Source organism: Microcaecilia unicolor, chromosome 2 (assembly GCF_901765095.1).
Source record: "Microcaecilia unicolor chromosome 2, aMicUni1.1, whole genome shotgun sequence".
Classification (NCBI taxonomy): domain Eukaryota; kingdom Metazoa; phylum Chordata; class Amphibia; order Gymnophiona; family Siphonopidae; genus Microcaecilia; species Microcaecilia unicolor.
Window position 1 is genome coordinate 337,530,055 of NC_044032.1, and position 22,670 is coordinate 337,552,724.

The 22,670-nt window shown below is 43.3% G+C and overlaps 1 protein-coding gene across 1 annotated transcript in view; it reads right to left on the minus strand.

Annotated features, from left to right (window-relative positions):
- The window catches only part of LOC115463667 (zinc finger protein 79-like), a 98,150-nt gene extending 75,937 nt beyond the window's left edge, over positions 1 to 22,213 (minus strand). The window contains exons 1-5 of the mRNA XM_030194375.1: positions 21,950 to 22,213; positions 19,866 to 19,992; positions 19,075 to 19,188; positions 13,737 to 13,865; positions 12,314 to 12,421 (exon numbers count right to left, since the gene is read on the minus strand). Coding sequence (XP_030050235.1) covers positions 12,314 to 12,421; positions 13,737 to 13,865; positions 19,075 to 19,188; positions 19,866 to 19,992; positions 21,950 to 21,973 — 502 coding nt within the window. The 5' untranslated portion in view covers positions 21,974 to 22,213. The remainder of the gene's footprint in view (positions 1 to 12,313; positions 12,422 to 13,736; positions 13,866 to 19,074; positions 19,189 to 19,865; positions 19,993 to 21,949) is intronic.
- Between the last annotated feature and the right edge of the window lie 457 nt (positions 22,214 to 22,670).

The window sequence follows — 22,670 nt, forward strand, 5'->3', positions numbered from 1 at the left end:
AAAATGTCGCAGTAAAAAAAGGAAAGGGACTACGCAGGAGAAATAGAGATAAGATTTAGTATCGTGAACTCCTGTATTAATCAAACCTTTGAAACTTCATAACCACATTGTGGAACACGATAAGATCTACCAAACTGTCTCTTGCAGCATAAAACAAACAAAAAAAAAACCCTGTCTCTGAGTTTTAACGAAACCGGGCAACAGATTAGATTGCCAAATAAAGCATCTTAATTCTGAAAGTCTCAGAAACAGTTTTAGAAAGCAAAAATAAAACAGCAGTTTATAAATTCAGCCAAAAATTATGCTATGAAAGCTGTATGACAGGAAGGAAGGGGGGGCGGAGAAAGAGTGCCCATAAAGTCTGGCAGTAACAGAAAGATAAGGAAGCAAGACTTACTACGCAGTTTTAAATGTGAAGCCAACGCACAACTAGAAAGAAGATTTAAACAATAAATCGTGCACAACAACACATCAGGACAGTTTCTAACAGGGATGGGGAGAAATCAACAGTGGCCAGAAACAGAATAGGCGAGAGTGAGCATCTGAGGGAGCAGGAACAGAGGTGGGGGCAAGCCTGTCAGTGTTGAAGCATAAGACAGATACCACACAAACCAGAATGATTGGAAGGGAGAGATAGAAGATTATAGAGAACTACCTTGAGTATCACAGACCAGAGTAGGACCACAATCAAAACGGCCAGGGATGGAGAAGAACATAACGAGAATGAACATAAGAGGAAGAGGGACAGGAGAACAGGGAGAAAAGAACTGAGTATACGAAAGGACGGACAGAATTCACTGACTGCGATAGGAAAGTATAACGGAAGGGAAATTGACAGTGGCTTAACCACAGGAAGGAGTGAAAGCTTAGAGAGAGAAAGCAGAATGCTGTAATAAGGGGTATGAAACACCGGGGAGGAAATTCTGGATCTTTATGAGGGACAGCAATCAATTGGAAGATAAAACAACAGAATTTTAGTCAAGAACTATAAGTAACCCCACTTTGACAAAAATTCTGGTGGCGTGTTCAAATCGAACGGAGGGTCACCAATGTTGAGAATTGGGGGGTCCCGAGCCCCCCCCCAAGAAGGCTAGAGTGACCTTAATCTGACTCCATCTCTAAATAACACTAGTACTGGGGTAATCAAGGAGTTATTGCCTCTAAGGGAGACGTTAGGTCTAAGGAAAAGATACCAGCCTTATGACAAGTTATACAATGCATTTATACTTACAGCCTTTGATCATTAAGTGAAGCCCACAAATCATCATTTGGAATGAGGAGTTTATTTGCTAAGGTATAAGTCAAATCAGTGATTGACAACAGGCATGTACAATCAATTAATTATAGGAATATAATAAGCTACAAACAGGTGTTAATTATTTGCTAATGTTTTATAATTTCTTTTACCAATTGGAGGTTTTACAAGGGAAAGCAACTAGGAAATTTGTCAATTTTGTTGGACACATTGGTTTCCCTTGGAGAGAGAGTGCCAACCCTTGTCTCTCTAACTCAAACCAGGAAATACCCTGATTTTTATAAGTGCCTTCAGGATATGGATAATATGACAGTAGATATACCTGATTGGATCTATGCTAATGTCATGGTTGTCACTGATTGGCTCATGCTAATGAGTAGCTTCTATCTTGCTACGCCTTTCCTTTCTCACACCAGCTGACCAGCTGACCACAATCCTGCTCACAGGAAGTCTCCCTCCTCTCTGGAACAGCTAGTTCTCTATTTTCTTTGCACCTGCTATGACTCACTTATTTCTCAACTTGTTTTTCTAACTTACATTAGAGAAAATTCCACTTTGTAACAGATACGGGCTTCCATTTTGTGTTGAAATCCTCCATTTTGTTTCCATATCTATTAACTTTTCCTAATTTAGCTTATTTAGGCCTCAATGTGGGCTACCAACTAGGCCATACTTTTCCAGTAAACTCCCAGTTGTGTCAGCCATCAGATTTCTGACTCAGCCAAGGTCTGTACTGGCCTGAGCTCTGTGACTGGGCCCACCACCATTCCAGTGGGGGGGTCTCTGGCTGTACCATAATTATACACCCCCCTCTCCCGATTCTTCCATCCATTAATCTCTCTCTCTATCCCCTTCTTTCCATCCAGGCCCGCCCACACAGACCTGCCAACTCTCCCGCGAAACACGCGGCGCCAGCTCCCATTTCCGGCCACTGCTGCTTCTCCTGTTGAGCAGCAGCGGCCGCTACAAAAACAAAAAGCTAATTAAAGAACCAAAAATGTTTTTAAAAAGCAAGCACGGCACTGCAGGCAGCCATCAGGCATTGGCTGTTGGTTCTGCAGCCGCTCCTCTCACCTCACGTCACTGCGCTCCTCCGGGGTTGTCCTCCAGGGGCAGTGACGTGAGGTGAGAGGAGCGGCTGCACAGCCGACAGCCAATGCTTGATGACTGCCTGCAGTGCCGCGCTTGCTTTTTAAAAACATTTTTGGTTCTTTAATTAGTTCTTTTTGTTTTTGTAGCGGCCGCTGCTGCTCAACAGGAGAAGCAGCAGTGGCCGGAAATGGGAGCTGGCGCCGCGTGTTTCGCGGGAGACTTGGCAGGTCTTGGGTGGGTGGGCCAGTCACGCACGGCGTCACTGCTAGAGCTGTGACCTGTATTTCAATTCAGTGCAGTCTGCGACTGCGGGCCGTGCATGCCTATGCCTGAAGCCCGAAAGGTAGGTGGGCTGGAGGAAATCAGCTGAGGCAGCGGGAGCCGCGGTACTCTATGGCTAGCAATGATGACAAGTAGACAAGGCTGTGCGCTTTTCAACCGCGCTTGGGTGGGCGGGCCTGAGCCGACATTGGATGGGCCTGGGCCCACCCAGGCCCAACCATAGCTACGCCCCTGGTAACCAGTGTAGTTTTTGCAGGAAGGGTGTGATGTGGTTATGCCGTTTGCCGCCTTCTATCAGTCGTACTGCAGCATTTTGAATTAGTTGGAGCTGATGCGAACTCTTTTTGATTTGACCAGTGTACAGGGCATTACAGTAGCCTAGTTGTGATGTTATCATAGCATGGACCACTGTACTCAGAATTGTCTTTTGAATATATGGAGAGAGATTTCTTAGCTGCCATAGGTGATAGAGACAATTTTTTTTTGATTTATAGAAGTCTTTATTGAGCATTGTTAATCAAACACAACCAATAACCATCTCTGCATAATCCAAGTAGATTATACAATCTCACTACCAGTCCAGGTCATTTTAGTCAATGTAACAGACAAACCAGCGAACAGAGTAACAATGTCATATTAAGAGCTCAGTATACTTCAAACATTTTTGGTTTTACATATTAACCTATCCCCCCCCCCACCCATTCACCCTAGCCCCCCCTATCAATCTCTAACCCTCCCTCCCCCCTCCCTCCCGTCTTCCCAGTTTTTCTCATCCAGCACTGCAATTATTCTATACACTTTGCCAAAAAGGCTTCCCAAATTCTCTGCCACTTAGGCAGTGTTCTTCTCTTTACAGCGGTCAATCTTTCCATTTCACAAATATATCTGACCTTGGTTATCCATCTTACCACTGGAGGGACTAACGGAGATTTCCAGCTCTGAGCTAAATTCACCCGTGCAACAGTCAGTGAGGCACGCACAAAGAGCCACTGATCGAGTGCAAGACCTTCTGGTCGTACCCCCAACAGGAAAATCGAGGGATGCCACCGCACAGTCCTACCAATCCATCTTTAAAGGCGTGCCTGAACTCCCCTCCAGTAAGCCTGCGCTTTAGGACATGTCCACCAAATGTGCCCTGCAGTGCCTACCTCACCACAATTTCGCCAACAGCTCCGTGATATTTGGGCGTTCATGCGATGTAATCTAATGGGTGTCAAGTACCATCTATAAAATACCTTAACCGCGTTTTCTTGTAATGCCACCGCCAATGAAGCTTTCCTAATCCTCTTCTCAATTGTCAACCAGCTAGCCTCCGGAAGCGTAAATTGTAACTCTTGCTCCCATCTCTGTCTATGTAATACAGATGGTTTTGAGCACCTCATTTGGTAGTCATACAGAAAGGATATCAGACCACGCATACGCTTAGTGTCCACACACACCTCCTCCATCGGGTGCGTGTCGCGCCTCAAGCATGTACCGTAAACAGGCCCTCTGAGAAAGTGATGGAGCTGCAAGTAGGCAAAATGGTCACCCGACCCAAGTCCATAATCTTCCATCAAAGTCCCAAATGGCACCAGTCTCTCACCCACATGCAGCTGCCCCAGCAAATCCAGGCCTGAGGCTGCCCATTTACAGAAAATACTACTCTCTATACCTGGCTCAAATAAGGGGTTGTCCACAATTGGAGCTAAGCCTGAAACTATCGGTTGTCGGTCCGGAAACATAGAGTCCCAATAATAGAAGTTGGCCTGAACTGTGGGCAGAAATCTATCAATCCTTCCCCTATATTTGCTGGGTAGCCACATTTTATGGTCTTCCCTTCTAAACCAATCAATAGCCCCTCTGGCTTGTGCCGCCCAGTAATACCATGTCAGGTTGGGAACTCCCAAACCTCCCTCCCTTTTGCTCTTGTAAAGCAAAGCTCGGGGCAGTCGCGGTTTTTTATGGTTCCAGACGAACTGGATCAAGGAATCTTGAAGCCCGGACAAGAAGGACCTGGACAGCCTCAATGGCAATACCTGGAAAAAGTATAAAAGTCGGGGCAAAATGTTCATTTTAATTGCTGCGATGCGCCCAAACCAGGATAAACCCATATTCAACCATCTGTCCAGGTCCCTCTGTATCTCCCTCTTAAGGGCCTGGTAGTTAGTCTCAAACAGCGCAGATAAGTTACTAGAAATCCTCACACCCAAATAGCTCAAGGCACTCCCCTCCCATTTAAAAGTAAAGGATGCTTTCAAAGTGTCCAATATACTCGGGGCAACCCCGACTGCCATTCCCGTAGATTTACTAGCATTAAATTTGTAGCCTGAAATTCCGGCGTACTCCCCTATCACTTTCATTAGATTGGGTAATGAAATTAGTGGATTTGTCAGTGACAGGAGGACATCATCTGCGAATAACGCTACTTTGTATTCCTGTCCTCCCACCTTCACACCAGCAATGTCCGGGTGCTCTCTAATCGCCTCCGCCAGGGGCTCCATTGCCAGGGCGAAGAGCAGGGGAGACAGCGGGCAACCCTGCCGCGTACCACGACCCAGCTGAAAAGCCGCCGAATGCCCGCCGTTCACCCACACACACGCACGTGGCGCCGCATACAATGCCCCAATCCAGGTCCTGTATTGAAGTCCTATCCCAACCCTAGCTAGGACCTTGTCAAGGAACCCCCAGTGGACCCGATCGAAGGCTTTTTCAGCGTCAAGTCCTAATAGCACCACAGGAATGGCCTTTGTCTGGGCTGCGTATAAAAGGTCCACTGTTCTCCGGATGTTGTCCATAGCTTGCCTATTAGCTACAAGCCCTACCTGATCGGGATGGATTAGATTAGGCAGGACCCTCCCCAGTCGGTTGGCCAGAACCTTGGCCAGAATTTTGACATCCGCGTTAAGTATCGATATTGGCCGGTACGATGCACATTCAGTTCTATCTTTGCCAGGCTTTGGTATTACTGCCACCCACGCCTCCATCATTGTCAATGGTAGAGAAGCTCCCTCTCGTACCGAATTAACAATCAGAGTCAAATAGGGCGCCAGTTGTGTTGCATAGATCTTATAAAATTCGTTTGTAAAACCGTCTAATCCCGGCACTTTCCCTGTTGGCATGGCCTTGATAACCTTCATCACCTCATCTACTCTCACCGGTTAATCCAACTCCAACCTCATCTATTTTTTCCGTCTGTACAGTGGCATCCTCCCGATATAAATTCTCGTAATATTGTGCAAAACAATCTCTGATCTGTGTAGATTTGTGCAGCACCTCACCCCCAGCACCCCTCATCCTTAATATATGCCTGTCAGATCTCATCTTTCGCAATTTAGTGGCCAATAATCTTCCTGGTTTATTAGTGCAGGCATAATACACCTGGTTAACCCTTGCATGCACAAATTTCAAACTATCTTCATGTAAAGCAGCTATTTCCAGCCTCTTAGCTTGCAATCTCCGGTAGTCGGACACCGATCCGGTCTCTCTATATTTAAGCTCCAGAGCTCCCAATTTGTCCATACACTGGGACAGACGCTCCTTATGGGCTCGAGACCTCTGACCGGCCTGCTTAAGGAAATACCCTCTTGCTACTGCCTTAAATGCATCCCAGACTGTCCCCAGTGTTGGCCCGGAGTCCATATTAAGATCAAAATACTCTTTTAAAACTGGGAGAAATCTTGCCACCAACTCCGGGTCTTGTAGCAAAGAGTTATTGATCGTCCATCTCTTATCATGCTTTTCCTCACGTAAGGATGGAATAGAGACCCAGGCTGGAGCATGGTCTGAGATGGTGATATGACCTATATTGCCCCCCCCCCCCCCCCCCCCGTCCCAACCGACAACATCTTATCCAAAAAAATGAAGTCAAATCTGGAGTAAGAGAGGTGCACTGTTGAGTAAAAGGTATATTCCCGCCCTCTAGTGTTTCCAATTCTCCACACATCATATAACCCCATCTCATCAACCAAACAGTTCAAAGCACGAGAGATTCTACAATCGGTCGGAGCAGGAGGAGCTGACCTATCCAGTCCTGGCTGCATAGTGGCATTGAAATCACCAGCCACTATTAGTTTACCCTTAGCAAAGGCCTGTAGTTCCGTCCGCAGGTGCAGGAAAAAATTATCCTGCCTCTCATTTGGGGCATATACACTAGCCAGTGTGCATTCCTCCTGCTCCAATAACACATGCAAGAACAAAAATCTGCCCTCCCTGTCCTTTCTGGAATGCAGTACCTGCACCTGGGTATGGTGGGGCCGAAGACATCATATGATACTCCATGTACATTAATTAATGCTGCGTGGGGCTCACTTGGAATATGCTGTAGTGAGCCGAGTTATATATGTTCTGTCATATTCTTTTTGCTCAATAAAGACTTCTAAAAATCAAAAAATAAAAAAAAAGGTTGCTTGAATTTGTGGGATCAGAGTGAGTGATGAGTCTAGCAGTATCCCAAGATTCCTGACCTGTGATTTTAGAGGGAGTTCATACTTCTCAAAAAATATATTGAAGTCAAGCATTTGTTCAGGTAAATTTCTGTTTTTCTTGGGTTCAGGCAGAGATTATTGTTGTTTGCCCATTCCTGAGTTGGGGTTAGGCAGGCAGTCAGTTTATTCAGAGCTGTGGGTAGATCTGGTTCAATGGGCATGAGTAGTTGCACATCATCAGCATAGATGTAGAATTTTGTGTCCATCTACTGAAGCAGCTCAGCCAGAAGCTTGAGGTAGATATTAAATAAAATGAGAGACAGTATGAATCCCTGTGCCACCCCACAGCTCAGTGCCCAAAGTAACGATGTGTTGTTGAACAGAACTGATTGTTGTCTGTCTGACAAATAGAATTTGAACCATCAATATACTGTGCCACTGATACCTATTTGTACAACATTTGTAGTATAATGTAATAGTTACAGGTAGAGATCTCTGAGCTAAGATGACTCCATTTGAGGAGGTCTTGAAGAAACCTGGGGCATAAGGCTGTTTTCCAGCTGTATGAGGCATAAATTGCTTCAGATTATATTAATCCAGCCAATTTTAGAACATGGGAATCAGTTTCTAAAAATGGGGTTAGAAGAAGTGAACTGGCTAGAGATCTATCTTGCTAAAACTTTCAGCAAGCTTTTTGGAGAACAATTATAAAGTTCCATATACAGCATATGTCACACCTATACTTATGCTGAAATAGTTCCAGAAGGGTAATGGAGGATGTTTATAAGGTACAGGCAGTTGAGAGACTACTTTCTCTTGTGGTGGAAGTGCCCAAGAATTAAAGAATTCTGGTCAGAAGTTGGTAAGCTATTCAAAGAGATAATTGGAAGAAATATAACCCTCTCTCTCCAAGATTATGCTTCCTGAATGGTCCGATGGATGGGTAGGGCGACTATGAAAATGAATTCTTGGCTTTGGGGTGCTTGATTGCAAGGTGTATGACTGCTTAGGTCTGGAATCAGGCGGAGGTGCCTTCTATCTGTATGTGGTTGCAGTGTTTTGGAAAGATTTATGTTATAAACAAGTTGACAGAATTGCAATATCATTCTATAGACAAACTGGAAAAACTTAGGGACCATTTGTGTGTTGGAGGAATAAGTTGAAGCATAAGGGGTTGGGGGGAGGATGGTTGAACAGAAGTTAATGCAGGGGAGAGCTGAGGTTGACAGCACAGGGTGTCCTTGATGTCGATAGAGGGTGAAGTAGACAAAATTTGGCAATATGCTGACAAGATACTTTCTAACTGGTGGATGCTGTTGCTACTATCCTGGTCCTGGACATCTCATCCTCACCTCCAGTCTCTGCAATGATTTCCTTCACTTTGATGACATCCACTAACCAAAGACTGAACACCTGGCTGGAGACCTGGGATTCATTCAGGACATGGGCCCTAAACTTCATACCTGGTGGCTTAAGAAAACTGAATTCTAATTACTAAGGAATAAAAATGTGTAACTGAAAATCACTATTTATTAGGATTTATTTACCGCCTTTTTGAAGTAATTCACTCAAGGCGGTATACAGTAAGAATAAATCAAACATAAGCAATAGACAATTACAGCCATAAAAATATTCAAATAACAATACAAAATATGACGTGGAGGGGAATTTTCAATATGGCGTCTAAATCTGAATTTGGACGTTTTACACAAAACATCCAAATTCTGAACAGGAAAGAAGGTCATTTTCGAAAAAGAAAAACATCTATCTTTTTTTTTTTTTTTCGAAAATACTATAGACATTTTGTATTTTGGACGTTTTGTGATTTGGACTTCCTTTTTTTTTTTTTGGTTCATTTTGGAAAAAAATGTCCAAGTGCAAAACGTACAAAAGCAAGCCATTGGGATGTAGGAGGAGCCAGCATTTTTAGTAGACTGGTCACCCTGACATCCCAGGACAGCAATAGGGCACCCTAGGGGGCACTGCAGTGAACTTCATAAAATGCTCCCAGGTGCACATCTCACCATTGCTCCCTTGTGTGCTGAGCCCCCCAAACCCCCCCCCAAAACCCACTACCTCCAACTGTACACCACTACCATAGCCCTTATGGGTGAAGGGGGCACATATACGGGTTTCTGGTGAGTTTTGGAGGGCTCGCAGTCTCTGCCACAATTGTAATAGGTAGGGAGAGGTATGAGGCTTGGTCCACATGTCTGCAGTGAACTGCACCCTTCAACTAGACTACTCCAGAGACCCGCATGCTATTCTGATGGACCTGAGTATAACATCTGAGGGTGGCACAGAGGCTGGCAAGTAATGTTTTTTTTTTTTTTTTTTTAATCTTTATTTATACTTTTAAATTAGAAACATTCAAGGATAAACCTTGTTCAGAAATTCAGGTAGAAATCAAAACTTATTATACCAATAATTTTCCACAGAGTAACTTTTGCTGGATATTATAAAGAAAATACAATAATTAAAGAAAATATACAAACAGATATAATATATAACCTTTCTTAGACCCCTATTCATGAAAAGGGGGAAAAAGAGTTAGAGAAGTTAAATACAAGCAAATATTTCAAATTATGAATACCGGCTACCTTTATTTCCAGGTACAATTTCATTTCACTTGTTTCAATTCTACAAACGATTTTAGCTGTTCCGGTGAAAAGAAAATGTATTTAGTTTGACCTAACCTCACCACACACTTACACGGGTAAGCAAGAAAAAAGGAAGCCCCTATATCTATAGTCTTTTGTTTTAATGCCAGGAATAGTTTCCTTTTTTGTTGTGTAGCCTTGGTGATGTCGGGGTAAATCCATACTTTGGAACCATAGAATTGAGCATTCATATTTCTAAAATAAAATCTTAAGATAGCATTATAGTCCTGCTCAAATACCATAGATACAATCATTGTGACTCTGTTAGTTATAATATCTGAAGATTGTTCCAATATATCAGAAATATTTTGTAAATTAAAGTTGTCTCCTTCAGGGCCTTGCACTCCTTCTCTAATTTTAGGGATATAATATATTTTGTTTAGCGGGGGTACACCCTCCGAGGGAAAATGCAGAATTTCTATCAGGTATTTCTTAAAGGAATCAGTCAGAGATACCCCCGCTATTAGTGGAAAATTTAAGAGCCGGAGATTAAGGCACTGGTTAAAATTTTCAATTTGCTCTATTTTTTGTCTCATGTTCGTGGAATCTTTCATAGATGCAATCTTAAAGGAATTCAAAGTATCAACTTCCTTCTGTATCGATTTCACTTGTGTTGTTATGTCATTTTTAACAGAGTCTACTGTCTTTTTTAGGTCCTCAAACTTAGCGTTTAAGACAAGTACATCACCTGAAGTCTTCTGAAGTGTAGTGGTGATCTGGTCTAACGTCACCTTCAATGTTTGCAGTGTCACCTCCGCAGTCTGTGCCGTAGGGGGAATACTCCCCCCGGCTCCCCGAGTCGTTGCCTGCACACCTGGGTCCTCACTGGAAACTCCTTTCGGCACGCCTTCCGGGTCGTTGGGGTTTCCCAACAGGGCCACTCTCGACATCGGGCTGGAAGGGATCAGTGAAAGCGATGGTGGCGATAGGGAGACTTCCTCTCCCAGTAGGGCTTCCGCTTCTCCGGACCTCCCCACAATGGGATCCTCTCCCCAAATCCTGGGAGCACCAGGGAAAAAACGCTCCAGCGATGTTTGAGCCGAAGAAGGAGTTGAGGTAGGTGGAGGCACTATCCTCAAAACTCCCTTACGTTTGGAATGGGGCATTTCGACGAAGAAAAATGAACAATTCAGCTCAGTTCTCACAGAGCGTTTTCACCAACCACCCGGTGCGGCAGCCATCTTAGTTTTCCCCGCAAGTAATGTTTTTCATCACATTTTTGTGGGGTGGGAGGGGGTTAGGGACCACTGGGGAAATAAGGGGAGGTCATTCCTGATTGTCTACAGTGGTCATGTCGTCATTTAGGGCACCTTTTTGTGCCTTATTCGTAATAAAAATGGGTCTCGCTCAAAATGTCTACGTTTTAGTCCTGGACATTTTTGTTTTGTTCCATTATGGCTGAAAAACGTTTAAGTCTTAGGAACGCCACGTCCCGCCCTGAACACGCCACTGAAATGCCCTCTTGAGATTTGGATGGACTTCTGATGGACTTCATAGAAAAACGTCTAAAGATAGGTTTCGAAAATACTGATTTGCAGACTTATGTCACTTTTTAAACATTTTTCTCTTTTGAAAATGAGACTGATAGTATACTACTTACAATGTCAACACAATACATAATAGAACATTTTAATAGATAGCGTAGGGTGTAAGAAAAGATGGAACATGTAGATAGGTAAGAGTAAGAGAAAATAAGGAAACTAATTGGTAAGGGAAGTATTTCAAGATTATATAAAGCTCTTCTATCACACTCCCTCCCAGTTGAACATTATACAAAACAATGGGAAGCAGCACTAGGGGTCACTTATGAACCCGCGCAGTGGGTACGGGCCTTTAGATCTTTGTTACGGGTATCAGTGTCTAGCGCCATGGTAGAAAACGGGCACAAGATTTTATATTGCTGGTACTACACACCCAGCCGCTTGGTTAAAATGTTTAAATCGGGCTCAGCCCTGTGCTGGCGGGAATGTGGTGAGATGGGAGACATGTATCAAATGGACAATTGTCTTTTACATTTTAGACCGCCAGGAGTTAAAAAATATATCCACCAGTTCGCCACGCAGGTGTTCGTAGCAGGCAAGATGGTCCTGGCGTCGTCGTGGAAAAAACTGCGGCTACCGGAAACATTAGCCGTACTGGAAAAATTGAAATCTATCCAGTTGATGTCCAAACTTACTGCAATACGCAAAGGACAATTAGCCCAGCACCATAAGATATGGGACTTATATAATACTTGGTCATCCGCCAATGTGAACACAGACTCACCAGACATCCAGATAGGTAGAAGGGGAAGGGCTGAGGGGGAGGGATGAAGGGGAAGGGGGGGGGAGGGAGGATGGGGTGACTCAGTTTGTTTGCAGTTGAAATTCTTGGTTGTAAACGTTGTGGTTTAATGCAGTTGTAAAAAGCTATGTCAACCAAATGATGGAAATGTATGTTTTGGTTTTGGCTGTGTATGGACTGAAAAATGCATAAATAAAAAATAAAAATAAAAAAAAGAAAGTTGCACATCAGGTCAGAGGAGTGATAAAATAGTAAAATTTTCCATCTATGTGAAAATTTAGCAACATTCCACAGCACATAGCAAGGATTTTATTATAAAGGAATTCTTGACTTACTGCTCCTGTTATCAGTATCCTCCTCTCTTCCCTCTAGCTGGTCACAGACAGGATCCTCTTCCATTTTCAGGATCTCTGATGTGGGGTCAGCAGGATAACCTTGACAGCCTGTAAGAAGAATTTAAAAAATAACTTCAGGTTTACAGGAGACCTTTGAACTTAAGAAAAGCAATGCTTCATTAATACTGAGATGAGATGACGGGAATATTATGAACTCTTGTCAAGTACCCTGGTGAAAGGAGTAAAGGATCCTTTGTGGCCCTGAAACTGATCTGTGACATTCAACACAAACATGTTCCTACAATACTATGATAATGGAAATTGCTGCAACTATGCTCTTTGTTATGGAATCCACCTCTCTTCAGTCTGGGGCCACCAATGTGGATCTTCCTGTCTTCCCTTCCCCTTGCTATTTCCAGTGGGTGGGTTACTCAGCTTCTCTCTCCTGATATGGATACTGGAGTTTATTCCCTTAAGGGGCTAGTCACATTAATTTGGACATGAGGATGCTGCTTATGTTGTAGGTCTCGTATGAACCATATTATTCTGAATCTTCCTCTAATTTCTTAAATATATTTTGATGGATTTTGGGATGTTTGATTGATTTTTCTCCATCTAGTGGCACTGCACTGTTCACACAGAAAAAAAACAAAACACAGAGGCTTCTGGGTGTAGGAAAGTTTAGCATCTTGTAGCATAACTGAGAAAGGTCATCCCAACATAAGCATATAAGAATAGCCATACTGGGTGAGACCAATGGTCCATCTAGCCCAATATCCTGTTTCCAACGGTGGCCAATCCAAGTCACAAGTACCTGGCAGAAACCCAATTAGTAGCAACATTCCATGCTACCAGTCCCGGGGCAAGCAGTGGTTTCCCATGTCTGTCTCAATGGACTTTTCCTCCAGGAACTTGTCCAAACCTTTTTTAAACCCAGATACGCTAACTGACATTACCGTATCCTCTAGCAATGAGTTCCAGAGCTTAACTATTCATTGAGTGAAAAAATATTTCCTCTTATTTGTTTTAAAAGTATTTCCATGTAACTTCACTGAGTGTCCCCTATGGAGATGTAATAAACTGATAAAGAATGAGAGACAGTAGGTGTTGAATGAAGACAAAGAGAAGGGAAAGAAACAAGAGGAAATGGTTGGGAAGACTAAGAGAAAAAGAAAAAGAAAAAGAATGAAAAGCATAAATAAATAAATAAAATGTAAAAAGCAGACCTGATAATGAAAGGGGAAAGGTAGAAAAAAGTGAAATAGAACAAACACATTATTCACACAGCAAAGGTTAGAAGCAGGGGCCATGATTATAACACCTCATTCTCAATGTGCCTTATCCAGCGGAAGAGTTTTTCTTTTAAGAAATGTTATTGTTAATTATTATTAATCATTATTAATTTTAGTCCAAACTACATCACCTGCTTCATGCAGTTCCTGCCGTGTTCCTGTGGTGGTCAGATTTCTTCTTTCCTCAGGTCCCAGAGGCTCATTCCTGAATCCCTCTTGTTCAAATTGGATTAAAATGTCAGGCTTGATGTTGTGGGAGCCTGTTATAGGAAAATGACAGTATAATATGTTTTAAAAAGTTACCACAGAGCATGATCACCTCAAGAGCTACAAACAGCTCTGTTGTGGATACTGAACATAATGGAAAGTCATGTCCTCAGATTTGTTCAACACAGACTGTTCTTCATCTAGTTGCTGTAAATGAAAAATCAGATGCTGCCTGACGCCACCAACTGGAAACCTAGTAAATCATTATGATTTAATGAGACAGAGTTGGAGACGCCTTTAGCCCCCAGTAAGTTCATTTATTCTTGATATACCGCTGCATTTGCAAAGTGTCTCAGTGTTTTACGATTAAAATAGTTTACAAATATAATAAAAACAATAAAATAAAATCAGTTAAAAAAAGAGTGAGATAGGAAAGCGTCAATGTCATAATTCTATTGCAGAGACATTAAAGGGCACTAAAGATGAAGGGGTCAATATTCAACCCGTGGTGGTCAACGTTTTTTTTAAATGCAGAAGCCATGGGCTGAATTAAGCCCTGATATTTTATGCTGGCATCTACCCAGGTAGCAGCACTGAGTAGTTGGGCTTTTTGTGCTCCCCAAATTTACTCGGGTAACACTATCAGCAATATTCAGGACACCACCCAGGTAGCTAACCAGGTGAAGTTAGGCCGGCTCAGTGCCATTTAATCAGGTAGCAGCTTCTCCGACCCAGTTAAATGGTTTTAAATACTGACCCTAAAGAATTTTTTATAAGAGGTGTAGGGGAACGTTTCCAGCATTTAGAAAAGGAGTCTCTTATTTGGGGTACAAATGCTGGGAAACTGCTGAGTCTGAAACACACCGAACTATCAGGCAGGTATTGTCAATTTACCCCCTATAAACATGACCTCCAATTCGATACCCATGAGCCAGCAGCAGCTCCAAGGGCTCCTAGCATGGCCCCCATTATCACAGTGAGTTTTGCTTTATTTTGGAGTCCCTGGGGGTCATTAGAAAGAAGAAAGTCAGAGATCTGTCTGACGGAGGAGAGAAGCCAGGAATCTCTCTCCTGGATGGCTTGATGAGGTCTAAAAGCTGCAGAAAGAACCCTGGTTGTCCACAGTCAGTTCAAGGCCCAATCCCAGTGCTATTATCATGTAAAGATTTAATCAGCACATGCTCCTCCGTTCCCAGGACTAATGTTTCACATGGAAGTCAGGAGAGGACAAGAGTAGGAACAGAGAAGCATGCATTTCATTTCCTTTATTCCACTTGATTTCATACCTTAATGTAAAGTCACTCAAAGTGTGGTACAAAACAACATAAAAATACAAACAATAAAAATATTTAAAAATATGATACAAGGGTAGAAAATGGAAGTGAAACCACCCTCTAAGCTATCAGACAAACTTGTTTGGGTCACTGTGACCTATTCTGGCGTAAAACATCCGATGAAGACCTACTAAGCTGACATCATTGTTGGACATCAGTGTTCATGTCACCGCTGGGTAATGGACGTTTAGGGACATTGTTCCACCGAATTATGGATTAAAAGTGGGATAATCCTGCCCTTATTGGTGCTCTCTCACTGCCAAAAATTTGTGCTGAAGCCGGTGACTCCATGTCAACTTGAAAGAGTTGAAAAATTTAAATATGCTGCAAATCAGCGTGATGGTCCCTCAGGGGGATCCCAGAAGGAGGCTGCAATGAGTAATGGTGCTGGCCATAGGAGCCAACTTTTCAAAATTATTGGGGGTGCTAAGCCCAATGGAAATAACCTCTCCCTGGACACGTACGAGGAATTTTCTGAATATTGGGGGTGCTCAAGCACCCACAGCACCCACAGAGTCGGCTCCAATGGTGCTGGCTGCTTTGGAATTGGAGAACGATGACCACGTGGAGCTGAGCGATGGCAATGTAGCCAAGCGGGATGTCATGAGCTGGTTCTGGGAGCTGAAAGCTGATATCTCTTCGGTTTGGAAAGACATCCAGTCCGCAGTAGAGGAGATCAGATTGGAAGTGAGAAAGATCAAAAACAGCATTGAGCAAGCTGAGGAGAGGCTTGACGGGATGGACCAGGCCATGAGTGCACTGCTTTCCGATTTGCATCAGGAAAGTAACCAGTAGCTGGAGATGCAGGCAACCCTGGAAGATCTGGAAAACAGGCCCAGGCACTGAAATTTGCATTTTAAAGGGGTTCCAAAAATGATAAGTAAACAGTGCCCAGGTTATATTAGACATCTGTGAATTTTTACTGACTGATAGTACTGGAGCTGGATCGGGGTCGAGTGTAAACACTGTTAAATTGGACAGAACGTATAGAAGTCTGGGGTCCAAGGGACATCACTGCATGTTTTCACTACTTCAGTGTAAAGGAAGCATTGGGAGATATGGTCTGGGACAATTGCAAAATAACAGTGTTTCAGGACATGGCCTGTGCCACTCTGCTGAAAAGGAGAGACTTGAGGGTTACATAAGTACATAAGTATTGCCTTACTGGGAAAGATCAAAGGTCCATCAAGCCCAGCATCCTGCTTCCAACAGTGGCCAATTCAGGTCACAAATACCTGGCAAGATCCCAAAAAAGTACAAAACATTCTATACTGCTTATCCCAGAAATAGTGGATTTTCCCCAAGTCCATTTAATAATGGTCTATGGACTTTTTCTTTAGGAAGCCGTCCAAACCTTTCTTAAACTCCGCTAAGCTAACCGCCTTTACCACATTCTCTGGCAACGAATTCCAGAGTTTAATTACATGTTGAGTGAAGAAAACTTTTGTCCGATTCACTTTAATTTACTACATTGTACCTTAATCGCATGCCCCCTAGTCCTAGTATTTTTGGAAAGCATTAACAGATGCTTCACATCTACCGGTTCCACTCCGCTCATTATTTTATAGACCTCTATCATATCTCCCCTCAGCCCCCTTTTCTCCAAGCTGAAGAGCCCTAGCCACTTTAGCCTTTCCTTATAGGGAAGTCGTCCCATCCCCTTTATCATTTTCGTCACCCTTCTCTGCACCTTTTCTAATTCCACTATATCTTTTTTGAGATACGGCGACCAGAATTGAACACAATATTCAAGGTGTGGTCACTCCTTCACTATCTAGAGTGTACTAAATTCCTAAAAGTGTATGGGGTTTTGGTGAGGCAGGGGCTCTAGATCATCTTGATGTACGCAATCTGATTGCTTTTTTTAGGTCCCTGGTAGAAGGGGTCAATATTAGGCCCATTTTGGTGGCTACTTTTTTACAGGCCTCCGATAGAGATTTACCCCTCTGTTTACAAAGCCATGCTAGTGGCTGCCCTGCGCTAATGCCAACACAGTCCATTCACTTTGAATGGGCTGATTCGGCGTTGCCGCACGGCTTAGTAACCGGGGGGGGGGGGTTACTTTTTTCAATTATTTTTTTAACAATAGGAGGGCATTGCTTAACCACCAACCAGTTCAAGTATTTCCTGATGTTTCAGGAGATATGGAGGAAATTCTTACTCTTAAGCTCTACGGCAATGGTTTTACATACGAATTTTTTCTTACAATACCCTAGGAAATGTTTGATTACAGTTTAAGGGGTCCTTTTACTAAAGCATGCTAACAGATTTAGCACACACTAATCGTTAATGTGTGCTAAATCTGCTAGCATGCCTCAGTAAAAGGATCTCTAAATGATTAAGTATTTACATTTACTGAACCCTCTCAATTGGAAGCTATTTTGGCTAGTAAAGTTGGGGTCCATATGCTGTTTCTGGGTACGATATATGGGGGCTTTCAGTTTAATTAGGTTTCTTTTTGTACTAATATATATTGTATAATTATGTTAATGACTTCTTTTTCTCTCCTTCTGATCCCTTCTCCCACCCATCCCTCCAGAAGAACATCCAGAACCCCCATCACTCCCTCCCTCTCACCCCCCAGTAACATCCAGACCCCACCCCCCGGATTTCCCCTTGCTCGTTCCCAGCCTCCCCCTGGAACAAGCAGCTCCTCCCAAGATCCCCCTTTCCTCCTTCCCACCCGTACAGGACATCCAGACCATCCCCTGTCCTCAAGAATCGCCTTTGGGCCTACTTGTCCAATCCATGGTGGTCTAACAGGGAATGAGCAGGAGTGATGCCCATTTGTTCCTGTCCATGTACCATGAGGCTGCTGCTAGAGGTTGTGGCAGTTGTGACACTGCTATTTCCTGCTCAACCACTAGGGACTGGGCAGGTAGGCCCACAGTGATTCTGGGGGGTGAGAGGGGGGTATCAGCATACTTCAGTGGTAATTTTGCCACGTGTGCACACTCTATCCACATATGCTAAAAAATAATTTATTTTTTAGCGCTGGGGCGGTTCTGAGGGTGGAGAGTGGGCTTGTTCTGCACTAATTAGTTAGCGCAGCTACATTGCTGAGTGCTAATCGATTAGCTCATTCTTAGCATGTGAGCCCTTACTGCCTACATAATGGGTGGTAGTAGGAGCTCATGAGCTGATGGCAAAATTAGCACATGCATATAAAAAGAAAAAAGATTCTCTATTATTATATATAAGAAGTGGAAATAGTTAAATAGACTAAGGAGTGTGTCTCTATAGTTCCGTCAGTTTTTGAACGGAGTCAAATTTTCTGACGACTCTGATGCAGCTCGATGAAACGCTGGCTATCGTAGGTCAAAGTCTATTTTTGACTTAGTTGGAAGAAAAAGACTTCACAGCTAAATATTTAAAGCTGTTATTTTTTACAAGTTTGTGTCTATTTAACTTTTTGCAATTAAGTCTATCAGGGAAGTTTTCTACCTATGATGAAGAAGTCCTGCTCTTTCAGCTATCAGCTGGGAGCTTCTTGAGGCTTTTTCCTCCCTGTTTATTTTTACTATTTCCACTGCTTATATATAATAATAGAGAATCTTTTTTTTTTTTATATGGCTGAGTATTTTTTGATTCTCTTCCTCATTAATTTTGTAGCTTGTATCTAAAATTAGCACATGGGCAGTCATTAAAAAAAATAAATAAATAAAATTTGGCCATTTTACCCCAGGGAAAAAATGGCCTTAGCGTGCGGGAAAGACCTGCATAAGGGGTGCGCTAAGGACACTATTTATCTCCAGTGAAAGGAACCCTAAATCTCTAAGGGGTCCTTTTACTAAGGTGCGCTAACAATTAGCATAGGTTAAATCCATTTTCGCACCTTAGTATAAAGACCCCTATATGTTTGATGTCAATGACCTATCTCCTGTGATTTCAAAATGCAAAGCCCTTTAAATCTAAAGCAGCTGCTTACTCTTGGTGGGGTCATTCAGGTTTTCTTTTCCTTCCAATTCACAATGTTGTACAAAATATTTCTCATCTTCTTTTTTAATCTTGAATATGACATCAGGATTAACAATTGAATAACCTGTCAATAAGAAATAGCAAAATGACATTCAAATGTATTTGTAGAATTCCTGGGAGGGTTTCACTTGTTTCCTCTTCTGATGTAGCAGTGTGTGAGTGTGTAATATATACGCATGGACATGTGTATGTGTGTGTGTATTTGAGAGAGAGGGAGGGAGATTTTATATATATATATAATCTTCGAGTTTGAGTATTTGACAAAGCTTGGAGAGAAGAGAGGTCTACACCCTGTTGCTTGATTAAGCTTAAACCTTGGAGATTTGCTGGTACAGACATTGCTCTTCATGCCACTCCTGGATGGAGGTATTGCAGATGGTTGTCTTCTCGATGGCATCTGCTGCCATGCAAAGGGGGTTACACATTGTACAGTATAGTTGACTAGATGTCATGCCCTTACGCAATTTTTTTTAGTTCTCAGCATGAAATCTAAGAGGTAAATCCTTCCTCTAGTCTTCTGTACTAGATTTTTGCTATATAGAAGAAGGAGACAGACAGACTCTAGCTGGTCTTGTATGAAGCCTCTATTTTAAGGTCTTTCACAAGCTTCTGTTGGATATGAGATGGCATCAGAAGCCAGGTTCTAAATTTCAGATGCCCATGATACCTGAAACCTGTGATTTTTCGACCACTGATTCCATAATGATCCTGTGTGGTATATGATAGAGAACACATATTTACCTTGCGCCATGAGGATCTCATGAACATCTTTGATGACCTTCTTGTAAAGCTCCTTCTGCCATTCTCCCAAAATGTTCCACTCCACTTCCATGAAATAAGCAGCAACATCCTTGAACGTGACCAGTGTCTGAACAACAAACAGGACAACCTCAGCTATAGTTTCAGTGTGTTTAATAGACTTTGTTAAATTAGCATTGTCAGTGAGATCAGATCTCCAGTATATTATAGTATGAAGAGAGCTCTGTTCCCTTAAATCTCCAGAAGTTTGGACAGATTTCCTTACAGAAACACTGGGAATTTCACATGCTGACCAATTTAGCAGTTGGAAGGAAGAAGAGGCAGGCAGCAGCTGAAGAGTTGGGAAGGAGAGATGCAAGTGGGTTGGTGTCTGAAGGCAGAAAAATGGAGAGTGCTGGGGGCTGAGTGTGTTGCTATTATCAGGTTGTAACCTTTCTAGAAAGTACAGAGATGGTAGAGTAGAGGGGACAAGTAGTTCTTTATGTGAAAAAATAATATCAAAGTGGCTGAAATACAGGGGCCATGGCGAAAGGAGATGTTGTGGGCCATCCTGCACACCTCTGAGTCTGATTGAGGAACTGGACAGAGATCTGGCTGAAGGCACACAAAAGTTGGGAATGAAAGGAGGGGTGGGGGCATTGGTGGGGAAAGTCCCCCACCAGTGTTTGCAGGTTAGGAACCCCCACAGTACTTTTACATGCATTAATGCAGCTGGGAACATCACACATTCCTGGCTGTATTAAATGCACCAATAGCTCTGATCCGATCCTGAAGCTACCATCTATTAATGAGGCCAGGCACAGGAAAAATAAGAGGTAGGCTCTCCTTTCCTCCTCCTAGTCCCATAACCCCCAGGGACAGAGTACTGCCATAGGACCCAGCTCTGTGGGTGCTTCAGCACCCCCAATATTGAACAAACACCTTGACTGCATCCAATGGAGAGGTAAGTTCCACTAGGTTTAGCATTCCTGATAATTTTGTAAAGTTGACTCTACTACTACTAGGAGTGGCCTAGTGGTTAGGGTGGTGGACTTTGGTCCTGGGGAACTGAGGAACTGAGTTCGATTCCCACCTCAGGCACAGGCAGCTCCTTGTGACTCTGGGCAAGCCACTTAATCCTCCATTGCCCCATGTAAGCCGCATTGAGCCTGCCATGAGTGGGAAAGCGCGGGGTACAAATGTAACAATTTAAAATTTCTATAGCGCTACCAGTCGTACGCAACACTTCACAATTGAACATGAAGAAAAGACAGTCCCTGCTCAAAAGAGCTTACAATCTAAATCAGGACAGACAGACAGGACAAATAAGGGATAAGGGTAGGACAGACAGATAGGACACATAGGGAAAGGGGACTATTGAAGAGAGGAAGACAAGATAAAGGTTACGAGCAGGTGACAAGTTAGGAATTAAAAGTAGCATCAAACAGGTAGGTCTTTAGCCCGGATTTCAAGGCGGTCAGGGATGGAGCTTGACGTCTATTACAGGCATAAGGTGCGGTGAGATAAAAGGAACGGAGTCTGGAGTTAGCGATGGAGGAGAAGGGTGCAATTAGGAGAGATCTGCCTAGTGAACATGGAGGAGAAGGTTGCAATTAGGAGAGATCTGCCTAGTGAAAGGAGTTCCTGGGAAGGAGTGTAGGGAGAGATGAGGGTGGAGAGGTAGTGAGGGGCAGCAGAGTGACCGCACTTATAGGTTAATAAGAGGAGCTTGAACTGTATACGGAAACGGATAGGGAGCCAGTGAAGTGACTTCAGAAGAGGGCGGGCTGATATGGGCATAGCGACTTTGGCGAAATATTAATCATGCTATGAGTACTGCAATCTACCTCCAACCACTGGGTTCCTGTTCCCTCCAAAACAGACAAACAAGGGAAGGGAAGGCAGGAAAGGAATGGGACTTGATATACTGCCCATGTTTTTTTGCGACTACATTCAAAGCGGTTTACATAGTATATGCAGGTACTTATTTGCACCTGGGGCAATGGAGGGTTAAGTGACTTGCCCAGAGTCACAAGCAGAACTGTTCAGGGAAACAGCATATAAGAAGAGAGAGAAGAATTTCTTGCCTGATGGGAAACCAGGGCAGACATTTCCCTCCTGTTCTCTCTCTGAATTCTGCAGCTGCAGGGATGGGTCCAGCTGGAGATTTCTCGCCTCCTGGAAAATTGAGTACAACAGGAGAAGGCTGAGCTGATTCCTGAGGGTCTCAGATAAAGCCCCTCCTCTCCCCTTCTGCAGAAAGAGGACTGGGTCTCACAGGGTTTTCCAGTTGCAGGACACCCATTGTTCTGCTTCCTTTTCTGAATCTTTTCTGTTCTTGCAGCTCGAGCCCTGTGCAGAGTGCAGACACTGAAAGCAGGAGCAGCAGAGCTTGCGCAGAGTTCTTAATCCCACCCCTCCTGCTGAAGTCATCCTGGAATATCCCACCTCCTTAAGGTGGTTTTCTAAAGTCAATGCAGCATGTCCCACACAAGAATAGATGGGGAACTAATTAAGTTCTCGTCATCTATGCATTGTAATTCTTGTGACTTGAATGTATCTGATAACTCTGAAACTCCCAACACTGGCTGCACCCTGTAAAGGGAAGGAAACCCATGAGGTTTTTTGCCCACTACAACTAACAGAACCACCAGCTTCTTTAAAAAGTGTCTTGAAAGAGAAGATTGAAATTATTTATTCCTTGTTTGAGTTACTTGCTTTTGTGTCTTCTGCTGTGTGTACTTTTTATTTTCCTATCCTGGTGAAGTAGGATGTAGCCAGGACCTGCCCCAGGGGCGTAGCCAAACC